Here is an 18,399-nt window from a genome sequence, read left to right on the forward strand (position 1 = left end):
TGTTCAAAGAAGCACAATTTGCAGTAGCCAAGTCTTGGAAGCAACCTAAGTGCCCATCAGTAAATGAGTGAATCAAAAAAGTATAGTACATTTACACAATGGAACACTATGCAGCAGAAAGAAAGAAGGAGCTCCTACCCTTTGTGATAGCATGTATGGATCTGGAGAGCATCATGCTAAGTGATATAAGCCAGGTGGTGAAAGACAAGCACTATATGATCTCACCTATAAGTGGAACCTAATCAACAAAACAAACAAATGAGCAAAACAGAACCAGAGACATTCAAATAAAGAACAAACTGGCAGTAACCAGGGGGGAGGAGGGAGATGGATAATGGGGAAAATAGGAGAAGGGTCATTAAGGAACATGTGTAAAGGACACATGGACAAAACCAAAGGGGGTAAGATCAAGGGTGGGAGGTGGGAATGGGTGGGTGCTGGGAAGAGGGAGTAGGAAATGGAGACAACTGTACGTGAACAAAAATAAAAAATAGATTAATTAAAAAAAAACAGGTAAAAATAGCCATCTTTCTCCTGTAAAGAAAACCAAATGATTGGTCCTAGATTTTATGTGTTTAGAGATTAAGGGAGGAGATGTGAAGGTAAAAAAAAAAAACCATGGGCCATGTTCAAGACTTTTTAAGCCATGTTCAGAATTGTAACCTTATTATAGCATTTTAGGGCTATTAATGAGGGAACCTATCTATTTAGAGTAGCGGCCATGGTTGGTATATAGAAAATGATGGGAAGAGAGTGAGAGAGGCAGGAGGAAAGCTAGTTAGGGTTGTGTTAGTCAGGATTCCCCAGAAAAATAGAACCAATAGGAGATATATACATGTATGTACACACACATATGTACATACATGCAGAGATAGAGAGTGAGCAAATGATTGATTATTGAGGTACTGGTTTACACAGCATGGCAATAAGCAATTCCAGAATCCAAGGGCAGTTTCCAGATGGGTAATTTCAGTAAGAGTTGATTTCACAATGTTGAGTTATGAGGGAGCCTGGAAACAATGTCCCTCTTTTTGGGGGGACTGCAGTTTTCTCTAAGGCTTTCAACTAATTGGATAAGAGCTACCCACATTGTCGAGGGTGGCCTGCTTGACTCAAAGTCTACTGATTTAAGTGTTAATCACATCTAAACAGTAACCTTCACAGTAAAATCTAGATGGGTGTTTGATCAAACAGCTGGTTACCATAGTCTAATCAATTTGATTCATAAAATTAGCTATCACATGAGTACTGTTGTAAAACACATGCATTGGGGGGGTAGTTTGAAATAGAGGTGCTGACAATAAAAAAAGAGAAGTAGGTGATGAATATTGAACTCAGAATGTACAAGACAATGTACAATGTGTGTGGAGGAAAACAAATTACTCAAGAGTTCAGAATTAATCAATTGATTGAATGGTGGTGTCTCTTGCTAAAATACAGAACATTGCAAGGGAGCAATTTGGGTGAAAGCAGATGATCACTTTATATACAGTTTGTGCTGGAAATTCAATAGACAAAAACAAATTTCTACAACACTAAGAAGCAGGCAGGGAAAGACAACTAAATATGGTAGACAGTGATAGAGGTCAGTTAGGCTTCAAAGGAAACACAATCCAGTTCTCTCAAGATTCCTTAACACAAATGAGCCTACCTATGAACAAGTTACTTCAACAGTTTGTTCACTCAGTCCCTGAGGAGTTCAGTAATCCTGATCATTGCAACAGAGAAGTCATTGTTTTGACCTGACAGAACTCACAAGTTAATCAGTCAGGGACATCTCATCCTATTCTTTTTTGGGCTTCCTCAGAACTAGCCTGGAGCCAGAGATCAGGAACACAGGTCACAATTTACAGGTCCAAAAAGTGCATCCCAGCAGATAACTTTCCTACAAGAAGAATGTCATCAATAGTTTTACTGTCTGGTTCCACTTGGTCATTTCCACTCAGAATATACACTATAGCGAACCAATCTGCTTGGTGTTGGGGAATATAGCCCAGCCCTATCAGAAAACCAACACGCATGAGTCAGCATACTGGATCCAAACCCATGGATCGGCTTTCCTGTGGGAAACCAGGCTTGCATTATACCTAAGCTGCTTTGAGGCTTGCTTTTGCTAAAACTCCCTCAATCTGAATTGAAACTGCAAATATTTACTGCATATCCTTAAAGTAACTTCCTGAAGTCTGTGCTAATTCTCCCAAGGATGGAGTGTAACCAGACCAATCACTCTTATCATTCCCCTGCATTTGCAGCATTTTTTCCTTGTTAATCTGTAGGAAGTAATTAGGAACATACTTCCTGTTGTTATCTGTAAAAAGTAATCACCTAAAGCAAACCTGAGCATAATGAATGAGAACCATTTTTAATGTAATGCTACTTACTGGAAAGCAATAAAAGCCTGTCCACGCAATGGTTGAGGTACTCTCTCTCTTTCAGAGAATGGCCATGTCATCCCTTTTTCTCCACAGGACTTCTGTAGTTCATGTGAATTTGTTTGTTGCATCCACAACACCATAGTCACTGCTGGCCACAGTCCACATCAATACACAATCACAACTGTAAGCATCCCTCTCATTTCAGAATAAGCTGCTATTATAAGTAGACACAACCTTAAATGCTTGGAGGTATAATAACCTTAACTTATGACAGAGAACAGCTTTTGAAAAACTAAATATTTTAAGAGTATTTTCAGCATATTAAGTATTTTTTCATGTTTTTGTTTCTGATTAAAAATGAATGTTATTAACAACAACTCACTATGTGCCTTGAGGTTACCATTGACATCAGAAAATCCACCCCCTACCTTCACTGAAAAGCTCCACACACATAATGACATATGGACCAATACATTTAGACCACAGACAACTCAATGTCCTGTACTGTTTTATTTATGGCATATTATTATATCAAATCATAAAAAATATCAAACTTCACTACGAAAATATTCTGCCAAGCTCTCTCTTCAGAGCCCCCTTAATGTCACTGTTCCTGAGACTATAGATGATGGGGTTCAGCATAGGGATGATCACATTGTAGAACACAGATGCCACCTTGTTCTGGTCACTTGAGAAGGTGGACTTGGGCATCACATAAACAAATGTGACAGTCCCAAAATACAGAGTGACCGCTGTGAGGTGGGCAGTGCAGGTGGAGAAGGCCTTGTGGCGCCCCTCCTTGGAGTTCATCTTCAGGATGGTGATGAGGATATAGATGTAAGAGACAAGTATGACAAACACTGTGACTACAACGATGGAGCCAGCAACAAATGAGGGGACAACTGCAGGGATACTGCTATCAGAACAGGAGACTTCCACTAGAGGAGCAAAATCACAGAAAAAATGATTGACATGATTTGGTCCACAGAACAGTAAAACATAGAAGGAAATAGTAAAAGAGCAAGAATTGAGAAAACCACCCATGTAAGCCACTATGAGGAACTGAACACAGACTTGTGTGGACATTTTGGTTGAATAAAGCAGTGGGTTGCGGATTGCCACAAAGCGATCATATGCCATCATAGCTAGAAGGAAGCACTCAACTGCCCCAAAGACAGCAATTGAACCAAGCTGCATGCCACATCCATGATAGGAGATTGGATTTCCCTGCACCAGGAAGTCTTCAAGCATATTGGGTGTGACAGAAGTTGAAAGGCCTATGTCAGCAAAAGCCAAGTGGCTCAGAAAAAAATACATAGGATGATGGAGCTGAGAAGAGATTCTGATAAGAATGATTGTGCTGAGATTGCCAGATACAGTCACCAAGTAGACACACAGGATGATCACAAAGAGGATGACTCGAAGGACTGGGTCATCAGTTAAGCCCAGTAAAATGAAGTCTGTCACTGCAGTGTGGTTCCCAGGCCCCAGGGAATCCATGAGATAACGTTGCTGCTATCAATACAAACCCGTGAGGAAACATTACATTAAAGAAATTATAAATTTGATTGTTTCTGTTTGTTTAATACACATAGAGGTAATTGTAAAGAAATTATTCTAGCTAAGTTTGGAACTTCTTTTTGCTCTAGGGCCTATAGTGTATATTTATGTATAATGAGTCTGTATATTTTAACAATTGCTTTTCACCCAAACACTAGAGAACCTGCTTCAAATAATGTCCGTCTTTTCTTTTTATAGTATCTATTTACAGAATGTACTTAAAGTGGCTTTTAATCTGAACATAAGACTTATGAGAGTAGCAGAAAGGAATGTTCAGTATACCCAAAAAGATAAACATGTATAAATATAGGATCATGTAATGGAGACTTTAGAAGTCACATTTATAGAAAGCTGGTTAATGGTAGGCACACAGTTCAGAATTTTACATGGATAGTTCTATGTTAATTTTCTGAAGTAACATTAAAAACTTCTATTTTATTTGTAGATGAAGAAACTTATTTTAACAATGTTAAGTATTTACCTAAGTTTACATATCAAGTGGTGGAATCTGGTTGTGAGTATCAGACAGTTCAAATCTAGTATATTTCTTTAGTAATATGCTATAAATGGAATTTATAATACTAATGATGAAGTCAAGGCTCTTGGAAATAGGTGGACAACAAATTACTTTTCTACTGTTTGACAGCTAATGTATAAAAGGGGTGCCTAGTTAATCACAAAGTTTACAATTTCTCTTAGTAAAACTAGACCATTTTCAAATGAAAATTAGAAAAATTTTAAAGGACCAAGAAGAAAGAGAAAGGAATTTCAAATTAAGTTTATGAATAAAGTACTATATATTTATTATGTATATTTAACATTGACAATTAAAATATTGTTTTATCAAGTAGTTTGAAATATCAATCTAAATTACAACACATTTACTTACTATTTAGAACATAATTAAAATATATTTACTCAAATGAGTTGAATCATGTTCTAATATAACAATGCTTTATAACTGGAGTATTATGGAATGAAGTAATTTTAGTTTCAATATAATATACAGCTGAATAAAGTTACACCTAAAATGTTTAGAAGTTTACCCAGGTTCACCCAGCTCATGGTCAGGTTGAAGCTCATCTCCAAATTTTCTGGCTGTATATTCTTGACTTAGTCAAAAGTATATGGTTGCCTCTAAGCTATAAGCTAAAACATTCAAAACAATGAATAAAGGAAGATTTCCCACAGAATATTACAAACAATAGGTCTCTAAAGCATCTCAAAACTAGTAAGTTTATTAGCATTAAGGTTGAGTGCCAAGTTCGATATTGTGATTTTCTGGTCTCATGGCTGGATTAATGAGGAATCCTGCTCCCTTGAATCCTGCCTGTTTATACATGGGTTGAGGAGACTGAAGGCTGTCAGCTGAGATTACTGGCTCGCTGACTGCTGGACTACATCTATCTGCCCTGTCTCTGCACCATGGCTTGTGAGTATAACTTTAGAGTATAAAGTGTTTTCAAAAGGGAAATGGAAATCATCACATCAGATTATTCACAAAAGCCAAATTTTTACCTCTTGATATAGGAATTCATTCATCTTCCAGCAATAAATTCAAAATCATTGTCGTTATATACTAGCCATGTTTTTTATTATTGTTTGCCTTTGGGGATAAATCTCTGAAGATTGTAGAGACTCAAATGTGAATTCCAAAGCACCAGGGATCATTATCACATTCTCAAGTGAGTATTGACAGTTCACTTCACAAGAACACAACTAATCTTGAAGGGGCTGTTAATTTTGAACTTGTCAATTTTTAAAAAATACATTATATTCATTATGCTATTACAGTTGTCCCATTTTCCCTCCTTCATTCCTGTCTGCTCTGCACACCCCCTCCCACCTCTATCTCCCCCCCCTTTTATTCATGTCCATGGGTAATGTATATAAGTTCTTTGGCTTCTACACTTCCTATACTATTCTTAACTTCCTTCTGTGTATCTTCTACCTACCATTTATGCTGCTTATTCTCTGTACCTTTTCCCCCTCTCTCCCCACCCACCTCCCCACTGATAACCCTCCATGTGATCTCCATTTCTGTGATTCTGTTTCTGTTCTAGTTGTTTGCTTAGTGTGTTTTTGTTTTAGGTGTAGTTGTTAATAATTGTGAGTTTGTTGTCATTTTACTGTTCATATTTTTGATGTTCTTTTTCTTAGATAAGTCCCTTTAACATTTCATATAAGGGCTTGGTGATGATGAACTCTTTAACTTGACCTTATCTGGGAGGCACTTTATCTGCCCTTCCATTGTAAATGATACTTTTGTTGGATAGAGTAATCTTGGATGTAGGTCCTTGCCTTTCATGACTTGGAATACTTCTTTCCAGCCCCTTCTGGCCTGCAAGATTTCTTTGAGAAATCATCTGACAGTCTTATGGGCACTCTTTTGCAGGTCACTGTCTCCTTTTCTCTTGCTGCTTTTAAGATTTTCTCCTTATCTTTAATCTTGGCTAACGTAATTATGATGTGCCTTGGTGTGTTCCTCCTTGAGTCCAACTTCTTTGGGACTCTCTGAGCTTCCTGGATTTCCTGGAAGTCTGTTTCCTTCACCAGATTAGGGAAGTTCTCCTTCATTATTTGTTGAAATAAGTTTTCCATTCCTTGCTCTTCCCCTTCTTCTTCTGGCACCCCTATGATTCAGATGTTGGAACATTTAAAGATGTCCTGGAAGTTCCTAAGCCCCTCCTCATTTTTTCTAATTCTTGTTTCTTCATTCTGTTCTGGTGCAATGTTTCTTTCTTCCTTTTGATCCACACCATTGATTTGAGTCCTGGTTTCCTTCCCATCACTATTGGTTCCCATTACATTTTCCTTTCTTTCACTTAACATAGCCTTCCTTCTTTTCATCTAATTTGTGACCATATTCAGTCAATTCTGTGAGCATCCTGTGTTTTGAATTGTGCATCTGATAGGTTGGCTATCTCTTCACCACTTACTTAGTTATATTTTTCCTGGAGCCTTGGTCTGTTCTTTCATTTTGGCCATTTTTTTTGTCTTTGCATTCCTGTTATGTAGTAAGAGATGGAGCCTTAGATGTTCACCAGGGTGGGGCAACTCATGTGGCTGTGTTGTGGCACTATACATGGGGGAGGGGTCTGAGAGGGAACAGTGCCACTTGCTCTACTCTCTGCCGGTTTTCAGTCATTTCCCCCACTACCCACACTCAAATTGTGCCCTTCTGGTGCTGATTCTCAGGTGGGTGATTTTGTGTACATTCTAGGACCTTGTTGGTATCTCCAATGAACTCTTCTGTGAGGCCGGGAGTTTCTCCCGCTGTCACCTCAACCCCCACAGGTGTTTCCAATCATAGGTTTGATGCTTTATTTCCCTGAGCTGAAACTCTGGGTTGTGTGGTCTGTCTCACTCCCCAGTTGTTCCTCCCTGTTTATCTGCACACAAAGTGGGACCACACAGGCCTCCAGCTGCCACCTTGTCCACCAGCCACAGCCTTGCCCACCCCACTCCTCCGGCTGCCACCTGGCCATGAGTCTTCTCTGCCCAGGTACGTATGTTGCCACCCCTACTGGTCTGGGTGAATGTTTCTTCTTTAACTCCTTGGTTGTTGAACTTTCATACAGTTCAATTTCCTGTCAGTTCTGGTAGTTTTTTGTTTTTAAATTTGTTGTTGTCTTCCTTTTGGTTGTGCCATGAGGCACAGTGTGTCTACCTACACCTCTATCTTGGCCAGAAGTCCTCTGAACTTGTCTATTTTTAATATCTAGGATTTGGTGCACTTCTAGTTGATAGTCATTGGGGGTATAAATGGTAAATTATTTCATAATTAAATAGTGTTTCTAAGTGCACTTTGTTGTTTCAAGTTAAGTAATAATAAACTTCAACTATAAAAAGGTAACCTTAGCTTTATTTCCTTAGCGTGTATGTATTTTATGTGTTTTGTCGTGATATGTGTAAGACACTCCTTTAGGTGACTCAGGGATCCTAGAAGTGTAATGAAATGCCATGTAAAGTTGAAATTTAAATAACACAGTTATTTAAAATGTGTATATATTTTCCTAGCAAAAGGTATATATATATATATATATATATATATATAAAGTTTAAAAAGTAAAAAGATGTCTGAATGGCTTTCAGGTCAGAGTTAATCCACATGCCTCAAAGGGGTGACCACTGATTACTGGCTTATTTAAGTAGATGAATGATGGTAGAAACAGCTATCTTCAACCTGAAGACTCAGCTAATTCTCTTGCTTACCCTTATTTTAGAAAGTTCTGTCCCCCCCAGCTGATGCATCACTCGATGGAAATTCTAATAATACTAACCAGCTTTCACTCAGAATTTACTCTTTGCCAAGCACTTGTTTAACACTTTATTTACATATATTCATTGAATCCTCACAATAATTTGGTAAGCTAAGTATTCCCATCACCCTAATTTTACAGAGTAACCTGAGCCTTAGTTCAAGATACTTCTCCTATATATTCAAGTGGTATCATTCAATCCAAGTTTTAAATTCAAGTTCTCTTAACCTCTACTGTCATCAAATTCTCTTAACTTCTACTGTCAACTTCAAGACCTAACTGCCTCAGTTGTGACCACTGGTTCCCATCTGGTCTCTGACATACAGGTTTTGCCTCCCACCCTCAACACTCTGCCTAATTCCCTAAACTGGCTAGACCTACAGCCTGGCCCTGAGTGTCAGACCAGTACTCAGGATCCTAACTTAGTCTCATGTGTTCACCCATGACCAACTTTTCTTGGTCGTACCTCCGAATTCCTGTCACATGTCCACTTCTCTTTATTTGGACACTGCAAAACCTGTTTTATTTTCCTATATGTTCATTTGGTCTTCCACCGAACCACCAGAGTGAATTGTTTATTAAAATAATTTAATATTGCTCATTCTACTGCTATTAAATAGTACACACACTTGGTTGGAATGACTTAGAAGAAAAAACTATCATGCATTTTCCCTTTCTTTATATATCTACAGTACAATTTCCTGCAGATAACAACTTTTGACTCTTAAAATTCTTTTGAGATTGAGATTTATTAATATCTTTAAATAGCCCTGGCTGGCATAGCTCAGTGGATGGAGCGCAGGCTGGGAACCAAAGTGTCCCAGGTTCAATTCCCAGCCAGGGTACATTTCTGGGTTGCAGGCCATAACCCCCAGCAACCGCACATTGATGTTTCTCTCTATCTCTCTATCTCTATCTCCCTCCCTTCCCTCCCTAAAAATAAATAAATAAAATCTTAAAAAAAAAGACAAGTGTCCTTTTAAAAATATATATATCTTTAAATAATATGCTTTACAAAAGAAAACTTAGAATTTCTGTTTATGTTTGTGCCTGTTTCCCTTTATATATATATGGACATAATTGATACAAGAAAAAATTTGTGGCTTTTACAAGTTGGAGAGGATCTTTATAAATATCATTTGTTGAATTTATTATAAGAAGGTCAGAGTAATCAACAGATTAAATATGAAAAAAATAAATTTAAATTAAATATTCTATTTCAAAGATAAAGGAAAAATTAATGTTTTTACAGATAACAAGCACTGAAATGCAGTAGTATTGAGTTTTGAAAGGTATATAGCAGTAAACAGGTAGAGTTAAAGTAGAATCTCATAGGCACAGTTATTACAAATAAGCTACTTAACTATATTCTAGCTAAGTAGAGAATAAATGTAAATCTTATCCCCAAGAAACTTATGTTATCAGTTCCAGTAATTACTGATTGCATATATTTTCCAACATTTTATTCATATCCATGTAACAAATGTAATAACTGGCTTAGTAAATTGTCATCTCAAATTCTATATTACCTTAAAAAATCACTTTCTTTTTTTAAGGCATTATATTTCATGTTGCACTTTTAATTTTATTTTATTATTATTGTTATTCAGTTACAGTTGTCCCACCTTTTCCCTAGTTGTTCTCCCCTGCCAGCTCCCCACCACTCCCACAGTCAATCTTTACCCTATTGTCCATGCCCATGAGTCCTCTATTCATGTTCCTTGACTTGCCCCTTCACCTTTTTTCCTCTGTTATTCCCTCTTCCCTCTGATCACTGTCAGTTTGTTCTTTATTTCCATGGCTCTGGTTCCATTTTACTTATTTGTTTGTTTTGTTGATTACATTCCCATCATAAGTGAGATTATATGGTATTTGTCTTTCATCACCATAACATACATACACCAAAATAAATTCAAAATAGATAAAACACTTATATATAAGAAGTGACACCATAAAAGTCCTAGAAGAGAACATAGGCAGGAAAATTTCAGGTATTCCAAACAGCAATATTTCACTGATACATCCCCTAAGACAAGGGATATAAAAGAATGAATAAATGAATGAGGCTTCACCAAATTAAAAAGCTTCTGCATGGCTAAAGAACCTATCAGCAAAATGAAAAGGGAATCAACTGTATGGGCAAACATATTTGCCAATGATACCTTGGACAAGGGTTTGGTCTCCAAAATATATAAAGAACTCACATGACTCCACACCAGGAAGACAAACAATCCAATTAAAAATGGGCAAAGGGCCTAAACAGACATTTCTGGAGGACATACAGAGGGCACATAGACACATGAAAATATGCTCAGCATCACTAACCATCAGAGAGAAGCAAATTAAAACCACAGCAAGGTACCACTTCACACTAGAGAATGCCCATCATAAACAAACCAAAAAACAAGTGCTGGTGAGGTTGTGGAGAAAAGGGAACCCTAGTACACTGCTGGTGGGAGTGCAGACTGGTGCAGCCCCCGTGGAAAACAGTATGGAATTTCCTCAAAACACTAAAGATGGAACTGTCTTTTGAACCAGTGATCCCCCTCCTGGGATTATACCCTAAAAATCCTGAAACAACAATTCCAAAGTTCTTTATCCTTCAAGTTTCCAGCTGTTAATATTGTGCCCTGGCATAACTTTAATTTTCTTAAAATTTTATGTATCGTTTCCAAAATGTTTAGAGAGAGGGGAAGGGAGGGGAAAAAGAGGGAGAGAAACATAAATGTAACAGAGAAACATCGATTGGTTGCCTCTTGAATGTGCGCTGATACAACCCACAACCCAGACATGTGCCCTGACTGGGACTCAAACTGGTGACCTTTCACTTTGTGGGACAACCCCCAACCAACTAAGCATCATTGCTCAGAGTGAAAAGAAAGCCTCTTTAAAAAATGGTGCTGGGAAAATTAGAAAGCCACATGCAAAAGAATAAAATTAGACTGCTATTTGTCAATGTACACAAGAAATTAATTGAAAATGAATCAAGGACCTAAATATAAGACCTGAAACAATAAATTACATAGAAGAACACATAGGTCTTTGGTCTTGGAAAAGATTTTATGCATTTTCCCTCAAATGCAAAGAAAGCAAAAGTAAACATAAATGAATGGGACTATATCACACTAAAAAGTTTCTGTACAGGAAAAGAAACCATCAACAAATAAAAAGGCAATCAAATGAATGGGAAAGATATTTGCAAACAATACCTCACATAAGAAGCTAATATCCAAAATATATAAAGAACTCATTCAACACACACACACACGCACACACACAAACAATTGAATTTAAAAATAGGCAGAGGACCCAAACAGACACTTTTCCCATACAAATGGCCAACAGACACAGGAAAAGTGCCTAACTACACAAGCTATAAGGTAAATTCAAATCAAAACCACAATGCTTGTTTTTCAAATAGGTTATCAATTTCTTACTCTCTTTTCCTTCTTGAAACCCCTTTATGCAAATGTTGGTACACTTGAAGTTGTCCCTGAAAATCTTTACACTACCCTCATTCTTTTGGTCTCTTTTCTTCTTTTTGCTGTTCTGATTGGTTATTAATGCTTCCTTCTCCAAATTGCTGATTGCTGATTTGATTCTCAGCTTTATCCATTCTATGTTGATTCCCTGTAAATTTTTCTTTTATTTCAATTAATGTATCCTTTCTTTCTGATTGATATTTTTTATGCTGTTGACATTCTCACTATGTTTAGTGAGCATCCTTGTAACCAGTATTTTGAACTCTGCATCTAGTAGGTGCTTGTTTCCATTTTCTTTAGTTCTTTTCCTAGAGATTTTTTCTGTTCTTTCATTTGGGCTATGTTTCTTTTTTTCCTCCTTCTGGCAGCCTCCTTGTGTTTGCTGCTATGTCTCCCAGGCCTGATAGTATGGCCTAGTTTTGTAGGTGTTCTGTAGGGTTGGTGGCATAGCCTTATCTATTACCCAAGCTGGGTACTCAGGATGTACTCACCATGTGGGCTATGTACACCCTTCTGTTGTAGAGTCTTGGTTGCTCTTGATGCATCCAAGGTCAGCCACTGCCTGTGTTCTGTCCAGAATCACACAACATAAGCTACAAAGAAATCTGCAGATGACTACTACTCATGCTGGGCTTAGAGGTTTCCAGGAGATAGCCAAGCTGTTAACTAAGACTGGTAGCTGATAGTGCTGGGCCTGGAGCAACTAACAAGAGTTATGGGGCTACTGAAGCCAGGTGCTACTTGTTTGAAAGAATTTAGAAAAATCTGAAACATGAGCCAAGACAAACTATTTGTATGGAAAAGTCACTGGAAACAGCTTGGATGGGCCTGAAAGATGGGTGGCAGAGGTGTCACAGAATGACTAGGGTGGGGAAAACAGTGTGAGCCATGTTGATGGAGTCACAGATATGGGGCTCACCTACCAGCTCTGTCTCTCTGTAGCTCTGTAAAGGGAGGACCCAGAAAAGGAATAATGGCCTCTGCCCACATTTCTGCCTGAGAGAAAGCTGCACCTAGCTCCTGCCCTGACTTGAAGAGGGAAATAGACATACTAGTCCAGGAAGTACAGAGAGTCCTAAACAACATGAATGCACAGAGGCCCACAGCAAGACACATCATAATTAAAATGCTAAAGGTTAAAGAGAAAGAGAAAATCTTAAAAGCAGCAAGAGAATCTAAGTTAGTTACCTACAAGGGAACTCCCATAAGACTGTCAACTGATCTCAAAAGATTCCTCATAGTCTAGAAGGGACTGGGAAGAAATATTCAAAGCAATGAAAGGCAAACACCTACAACCAAGATTGTTCTACTCAGTAAAGCTGTCACTAAGAATCAAAGTACAGATAAAGAGCTTCCCAGACAAGAACAAGCTACAGGTAGTTCATCACCACCAAACCAGTATTATATGAAATGTTAAAGTTTCTTCTAGAAGAAGAGGGAGAAGAAAAAGGAGGAGGAGGAGAAGGAGAAGAGGAGGGAGAAGAAGGGGAAAAACATGAACAACAAAATGGCAATAAATACATATCTATCACCAATGGAATATAAAACCAAAATTAACATATAAGTAGAAAGGAAACATAGTTACAGAGAACATTTTGATGGTTGCCAGATGGGAGAGGGGTTCAGGGGATGGGTGAAAAAGGTGAAGGGATTATGAAATACAGATTGATAGTTACAGAATAATCATGAACATGTAAAGTACAGCATAGGGAATAGACTAGCCAAAAAATATATATGCATGGCACATGGATATGGACAGTGGCGTGGGAATTGCATGAAGGAAGGGAGGAGCTGGGTGGAGGAGGCAAAGGATGAAAACTGGGACAACTGTAATTACATAAACAATAAAATATAATTTTTAAAAAACCACAATGAGATACCACCTTACACCTGTTAGAATGGCTATTAGCAACAAGACAACAAATAAGTTTTTGAGAGGTTGTAGAGAAAAAAGAACCCTCATTCTCTGCTGGTGGGAATGTAAACTGGTACAGCCACTATGGGAAACAGTATGCAGATTCCTCAAAAAGTTAAGAATAGCCCCAGCAATCCCTCTTCTGGGTATTTACCCCAAAATTTTGAAAACATGTATTTGTAAAGATATATGTACCCCTAGGCTCATTTGCAGCATTATCCATGGTGACCAAGATATGGAAACTGCCTAAGTGTTCTTCAATGGATGATTGGATGAAGAAGATGTGGTGTATATATACACAATGGAATACTACACAGCCATAAGGAAAGATGGTTACTGCCATTTGCAACAACATGGATCTTGAAAATAGCATGCTAAGCAAAATAAATCAGATAGAAAAGCACAAGAACCATATCATTTCACTCATACATTGAATATAAAATAGAAACTGATGCAGACTCTGGCCAGCCGAGTCTGTGTGTTGTGGATGCAATGAACAAATTTACATGGACTACAGAAGTCCTGTGAAGAAAAAGGGCAGCATGGCTGCTCTCTCAGAGAGAAAGAGCCTTGGACACTCTCTCAAGGAGAGAGTGCCTCAACCTTTGCCTGGACAGGCTTTTATTACTTTCCAGTTGCATTACATCAAAGAAGGTTCTCATTCATTATTCTTATGTTTACATTAAGTAACTATATTTTACAGATAACAAAAGAAAAAGAAAAAAATGTTGCAAATGCCAGGGAATGATAAAAAGGATTGATTTGGTTACATTTTGTCCTTGGGATGACTTAGTACAGACTTTAGGGAGTTGCTTCAGAGACATACATTAAACATCTACAGTCTAAACTCACGGTGAGGGAGTTTTAGCAAGAGCAAGTCTTAAAGAAGCCTAGGTACAATGCAGTCCTGATTCCCCATGGGAAAGCCAATCTGCACACCTGGCTCCTGTGTGCCACTTCTCATTCAATCAGTTTTCCAGATCAATGCTGCACTACATTTGCCACTGGCATGCTGATTGGTTTCCTATAAGAAACTAAAAAACTCTTCAAAGGAGACAACAGTATGGTAGTTCCCAAAGGGGAAGGAGGATGGGGGGAGGGAGAAGAGGGTAAGGAGGGTCAAAATATATGGTGACAGAGAGAGACTTGACTTTGGGTGGTGAACATACAATACAATATACAGATGATGTATTATGGAATTGTACACTTAAAGCTTATATAATCTTATTCACCAATGTTGGCCAAGAAATTTAATAAAATTTTTTCAAGTATGTAGCATACATTTGAAAAGATTGAAACAACCTTTAAAAAAAAGTAACCTTTCTTCTTCATCTAAAAAGGATCCAGATCATGTGAATTAACCCCCAGTAGGGTTTCTTCTTGGGACTTCTTCATGTATTTTGTCAAATAAATTCCTGAAGGGAAAAAACTGCTAGCTGAATAGAGTTTTCAGGTACCTTCTGATTTGGCTTGAAGAGGCTCACCTGCAGTGGTACTGTGGGAGGAATCCTGTTGATCACACTCAGATCACAAAGCACCAGAAGATTTACAACTACCAGAATCATTGATTTCAACCCTTACATTATCTGTACAGCACAGGCACCACCTCTTTAGATGATGAGATCTTGGATGGCCACACTCTTCTCTATTTCCCAGTCAAGGAATTTCAGATGCTTCCAGCTGTTAATTCCAAACACTGCATTCAAAGAGCACAGAACTTACTTGAAAATATTTGTACAATACTAGTAGATGCAACAAATGGTAGGTGAAGTAAGCATAAAGCAATTATTTTTCACTAGATATTACTGTCTTAGTGCATGCACATTTATTCTTTACACTGAAAACTTTCTTGACAATAACAATGAAATCTATGAGTCTAGAATACTATAAGTATGCAATGAAATTTACTTGGTATATTATCAATTCATCTGCAGAAGAGGTCCTCATTATATACAGTTTATTATTAAAATCAGATTACTTTAGGACCACCAATATATTCTAGCCATCAGTTTTCGCATGGCCTCTTTCACCTCCTTGTTCCTCAGACTGTAGATGAGAGGGTTGAGCATGGGGATCACCACCGTGTAGAACACAGACACCACTTTGTTTTGTTCTGTTGAGTAGCTGGACTTGGGCATGACATAAATGAATGTGATGGTCCCGTAGAACAGGATGACTGCTGTGAGATGAGATGAGCAGGTGGAGAAGGCTTTTTGGCGTCCTTCAGTGGAACACATCTTCAGAATTGAGAAAAGGATGTACACATAAGACAGAACAATGATAACCACAGTGACCACAATGATGGAACCAGAAGAGATGGCTGGAATTATTTCAGAAGTAAAATCATGAAAACAGGAAAGCTTTAAAAGTGGTGAATAGTCACAGAAAAAGTGATTGATTTTATTAGGTCCACAAAAGGATAGACTTAATAAACATCCTGTGAATGTCCAAGCATTTACACACCCACCCATGTATGACATTCCCACTAAGAGAATGCAGATTCTGGGGGACATGTGTGTAGAGTAGCGCAGTGGGGAGCAGATGGCCACATAGCGATCATAGGCCATGACAGCCAGCAGGAAGCACTCAGCTGTCCCAAATGCAACTGCAATACAGAGCTGGGCTGTACAACCAGCAACACTGATAGAGGTTCCTTTCTTGAGGAAGCCTGTGAGCATAACAGGTGTGACTGATGAGGAGTAACCAATGTCTACAAAGGCCAAATGGCAGAGGAAAAGGTACATTGGTGTGTGAAGCTGAGGGCTGCTTCTGATTAACATGATTATGCTGATGTTGCCCATTAAGGTGACAATATAGATTCCTAGAAACACAATAAATAAAATGACACAAGTTGTAGCATTCTCTGTTAACCCCAAAATAATGAATTCTTTCACAGCTGTATAGTTTCCAGTCCCCATCTATACTGCAAATGGTGCCCACTGAAAGCAAAACAAGTGGATATTAGGACAGAAGAATAGTATTATTTGCATACTTATTTTATAATGGCTACATAATAAAAACTATAAAAACATAGACACACTAGTGTAAGTTTGGTACAAAGTGCTTTCACACACAATACCTCATGTAAAACTTGATAGTATATATGCTTATTGATGTAGGCCAGGAATTTCAACAAAATTTTTAACTTAATGAACCTAACTCATTCTTGCATCACATTGTTAAGTGTCAGGTGTTTCCTGAGCTATAGAGACCAACTAAAACTTCAGAATAATATTTTTTCTTCATGTATTAAATGTTGGGAAGATTGAATTCACAACATACATGCACACCATCACAGTCATGTGTTCAACCACCTACACATCACGGTTTTATCCTTAACAGAAATGCTTGAATTGTGTTACCTGTGAATAACTGAGCAATAGTATGCCATGTTATGAACACGTTGTAATTGTGAGTCTGAACTTCAAAGTCCTAGTTTCCTTATCTTTGTTCAGGACAGACATGGAACTTTAGTAACTAAGTATGGACACAAGAGTGAATGGAAGCTTAAAATTTTAAAGAAAATAGATGTGTATGACACAAATTCAGAGTTAGTCACCAGTACCATTATGGGCTAAAAGCAAAATATTGTGCAAAATGCCATGAGCTTGGTGCCAAACTGGCTTGAGTTCAAATTGCAGCTTTGCCACTATCTGTGGAATCAGACAATTTACATAAACTCTTCCATCTTCATCATTTTATTGATTAAATATATGTATAGCTGGTAGTCTTCTTGTGTGAAATAAGATGATGTACATGATAACAGCAAACCCAGGTCACAGAGGTAAGTGGATGCTCAACAAATGATTATTTCCTTAGAATAACCAAACCTTAAATTCTAATATAAAAATTAGAAACAGTGTTTATATATCAATATACAAAAAAAATTGTTACCTGCAGATGCTGGTACCTCGACAATAAGGACAATTGCCAAACAATTGTCACTGTAGAACAAGGCTATATATATATATATGAGATTTGGGCTCTTTTGGGATATGGCCTCTTGAGTACATTACTTGTTTTTGAACATTCCACTGAAAATACAAGACAGAGAAAATTACATGTATACACAACTTGTCTAAGAACATCTAAACATTCTTATGACTGTGTAAGAAAACTTTTGATGGATTGTTAAATCATTCTAACTATTTTAGGACTCACAAGAATAAACACAGTGTACCAGATATAATTTCATTGTGAAATAGAAATCTTTCAGGGACAAAATAAATGCTTATTTTTTACATATTTTTAGATGATGCCACCTTTACATTTAAACTAACTCTTTTCTTTTGAAATAATTTTAGATTCATGTACAGTTGTAAGAAATAATACAAAAATCCCATATACCCTTACTGATTTTCTCCAAATGGTAACATCTTGCAAAACTATAGTATTCTACAAAGTATTTCAAGGATTGTTTTATTATGTTATATCCCTCTATGTCTCTAGCAATTTTCCTTGCACTGAATACTATACTTTGATACAGCCAAACTTGCTTTCTTTCAGTTAATGCTTACCTTTCTATATCTTATTTCATCTTTCAACCAGTTTATTTATATAAAGTTCTATGATAATTAAGAAGATGAGTATTTCAATTTTTGTTTTTCTTTTCAAGTTACTTACAAAGTGTGTTTTAAGCTTGTACATTTACAACTTAAGTACTGGGGTGAGGAATATGCAAATAAATAATAATAGTACAATGACAAATGCAAAGGTACTATGAAATATGGGCAAATAAAGAATTTAAAATTTCAAATTGGACTTGAGTAAATATGGACCAAAAAGATCCTCAGAGTCAAGTACAT

General features: G+C 37.4%; 2 protein-coding genes across 2 annotated transcripts; both read right to left on the minus strand.

Annotated features, from left to right (window-relative positions):
• Positions 1-2,498: 2,498 nt before the first annotated feature.
• Positions 2,499-3,898, minus strand: LOC114500345 (olfactory receptor 502-like). Its single transcript, XM_028517015.2, has one exon. It carries the CDS (start codon positions 3,873-3,875, stop codon positions 2,934-2,936), a length of 942 nt encoding a protein of 313 aa, XP_028372816.1. The 5' UTR covers positions 3,876-3,898; the 3' UTR covers positions 2,499-2,933.
• An 11,658-nt stretch (positions 3,899-15,556) lies between these two features.
• Positions 15,557-16,576, minus strand: LOC114500484 (olfactory receptor 480). Its single transcript, XM_028517190.2, has one exon. The coding sequence runs from the start codon at positions 16,510-16,512 to the stop codon at positions 15,574-15,576; it is 939 nt and encodes a 312-aa protein (XP_028372991.1). The 5' UTR covers positions 16,513-16,576; the 3' UTR covers positions 15,557-15,573.
• Positions 16,577-18,399: the final 1,823 nt, after the last annotated feature.

Source organism: Phyllostomus discolor, chromosome 6 (genome assembly GCF_004126475.2).
Source record: "Phyllostomus discolor isolate MPI-MPIP mPhyDis1 chromosome 6, mPhyDis1.pri.v3, whole genome shotgun sequence".
Taxonomy (NCBI): domain Eukaryota; kingdom Metazoa; phylum Chordata; class Mammalia; order Chiroptera; family Phyllostomidae; genus Phyllostomus; species Phyllostomus discolor.

Bases quoted from the DNA above. Each gene is read 5' to 3' on its own strand.
- LOC114500484 (XM_028517190.2), bottom strand. From the start codon at position 16,512: ATGGGGACTGGAAACTATACAGCTGTGAAAGAATTCATTATTTTGGGG.
- LOC114500345 (XM_028517015.2), bottom strand. From the start codon at position 3,875: ATGGATTCCCTGGGGCCTGGGAACCACACTGCAGTGACAGACTTCATT.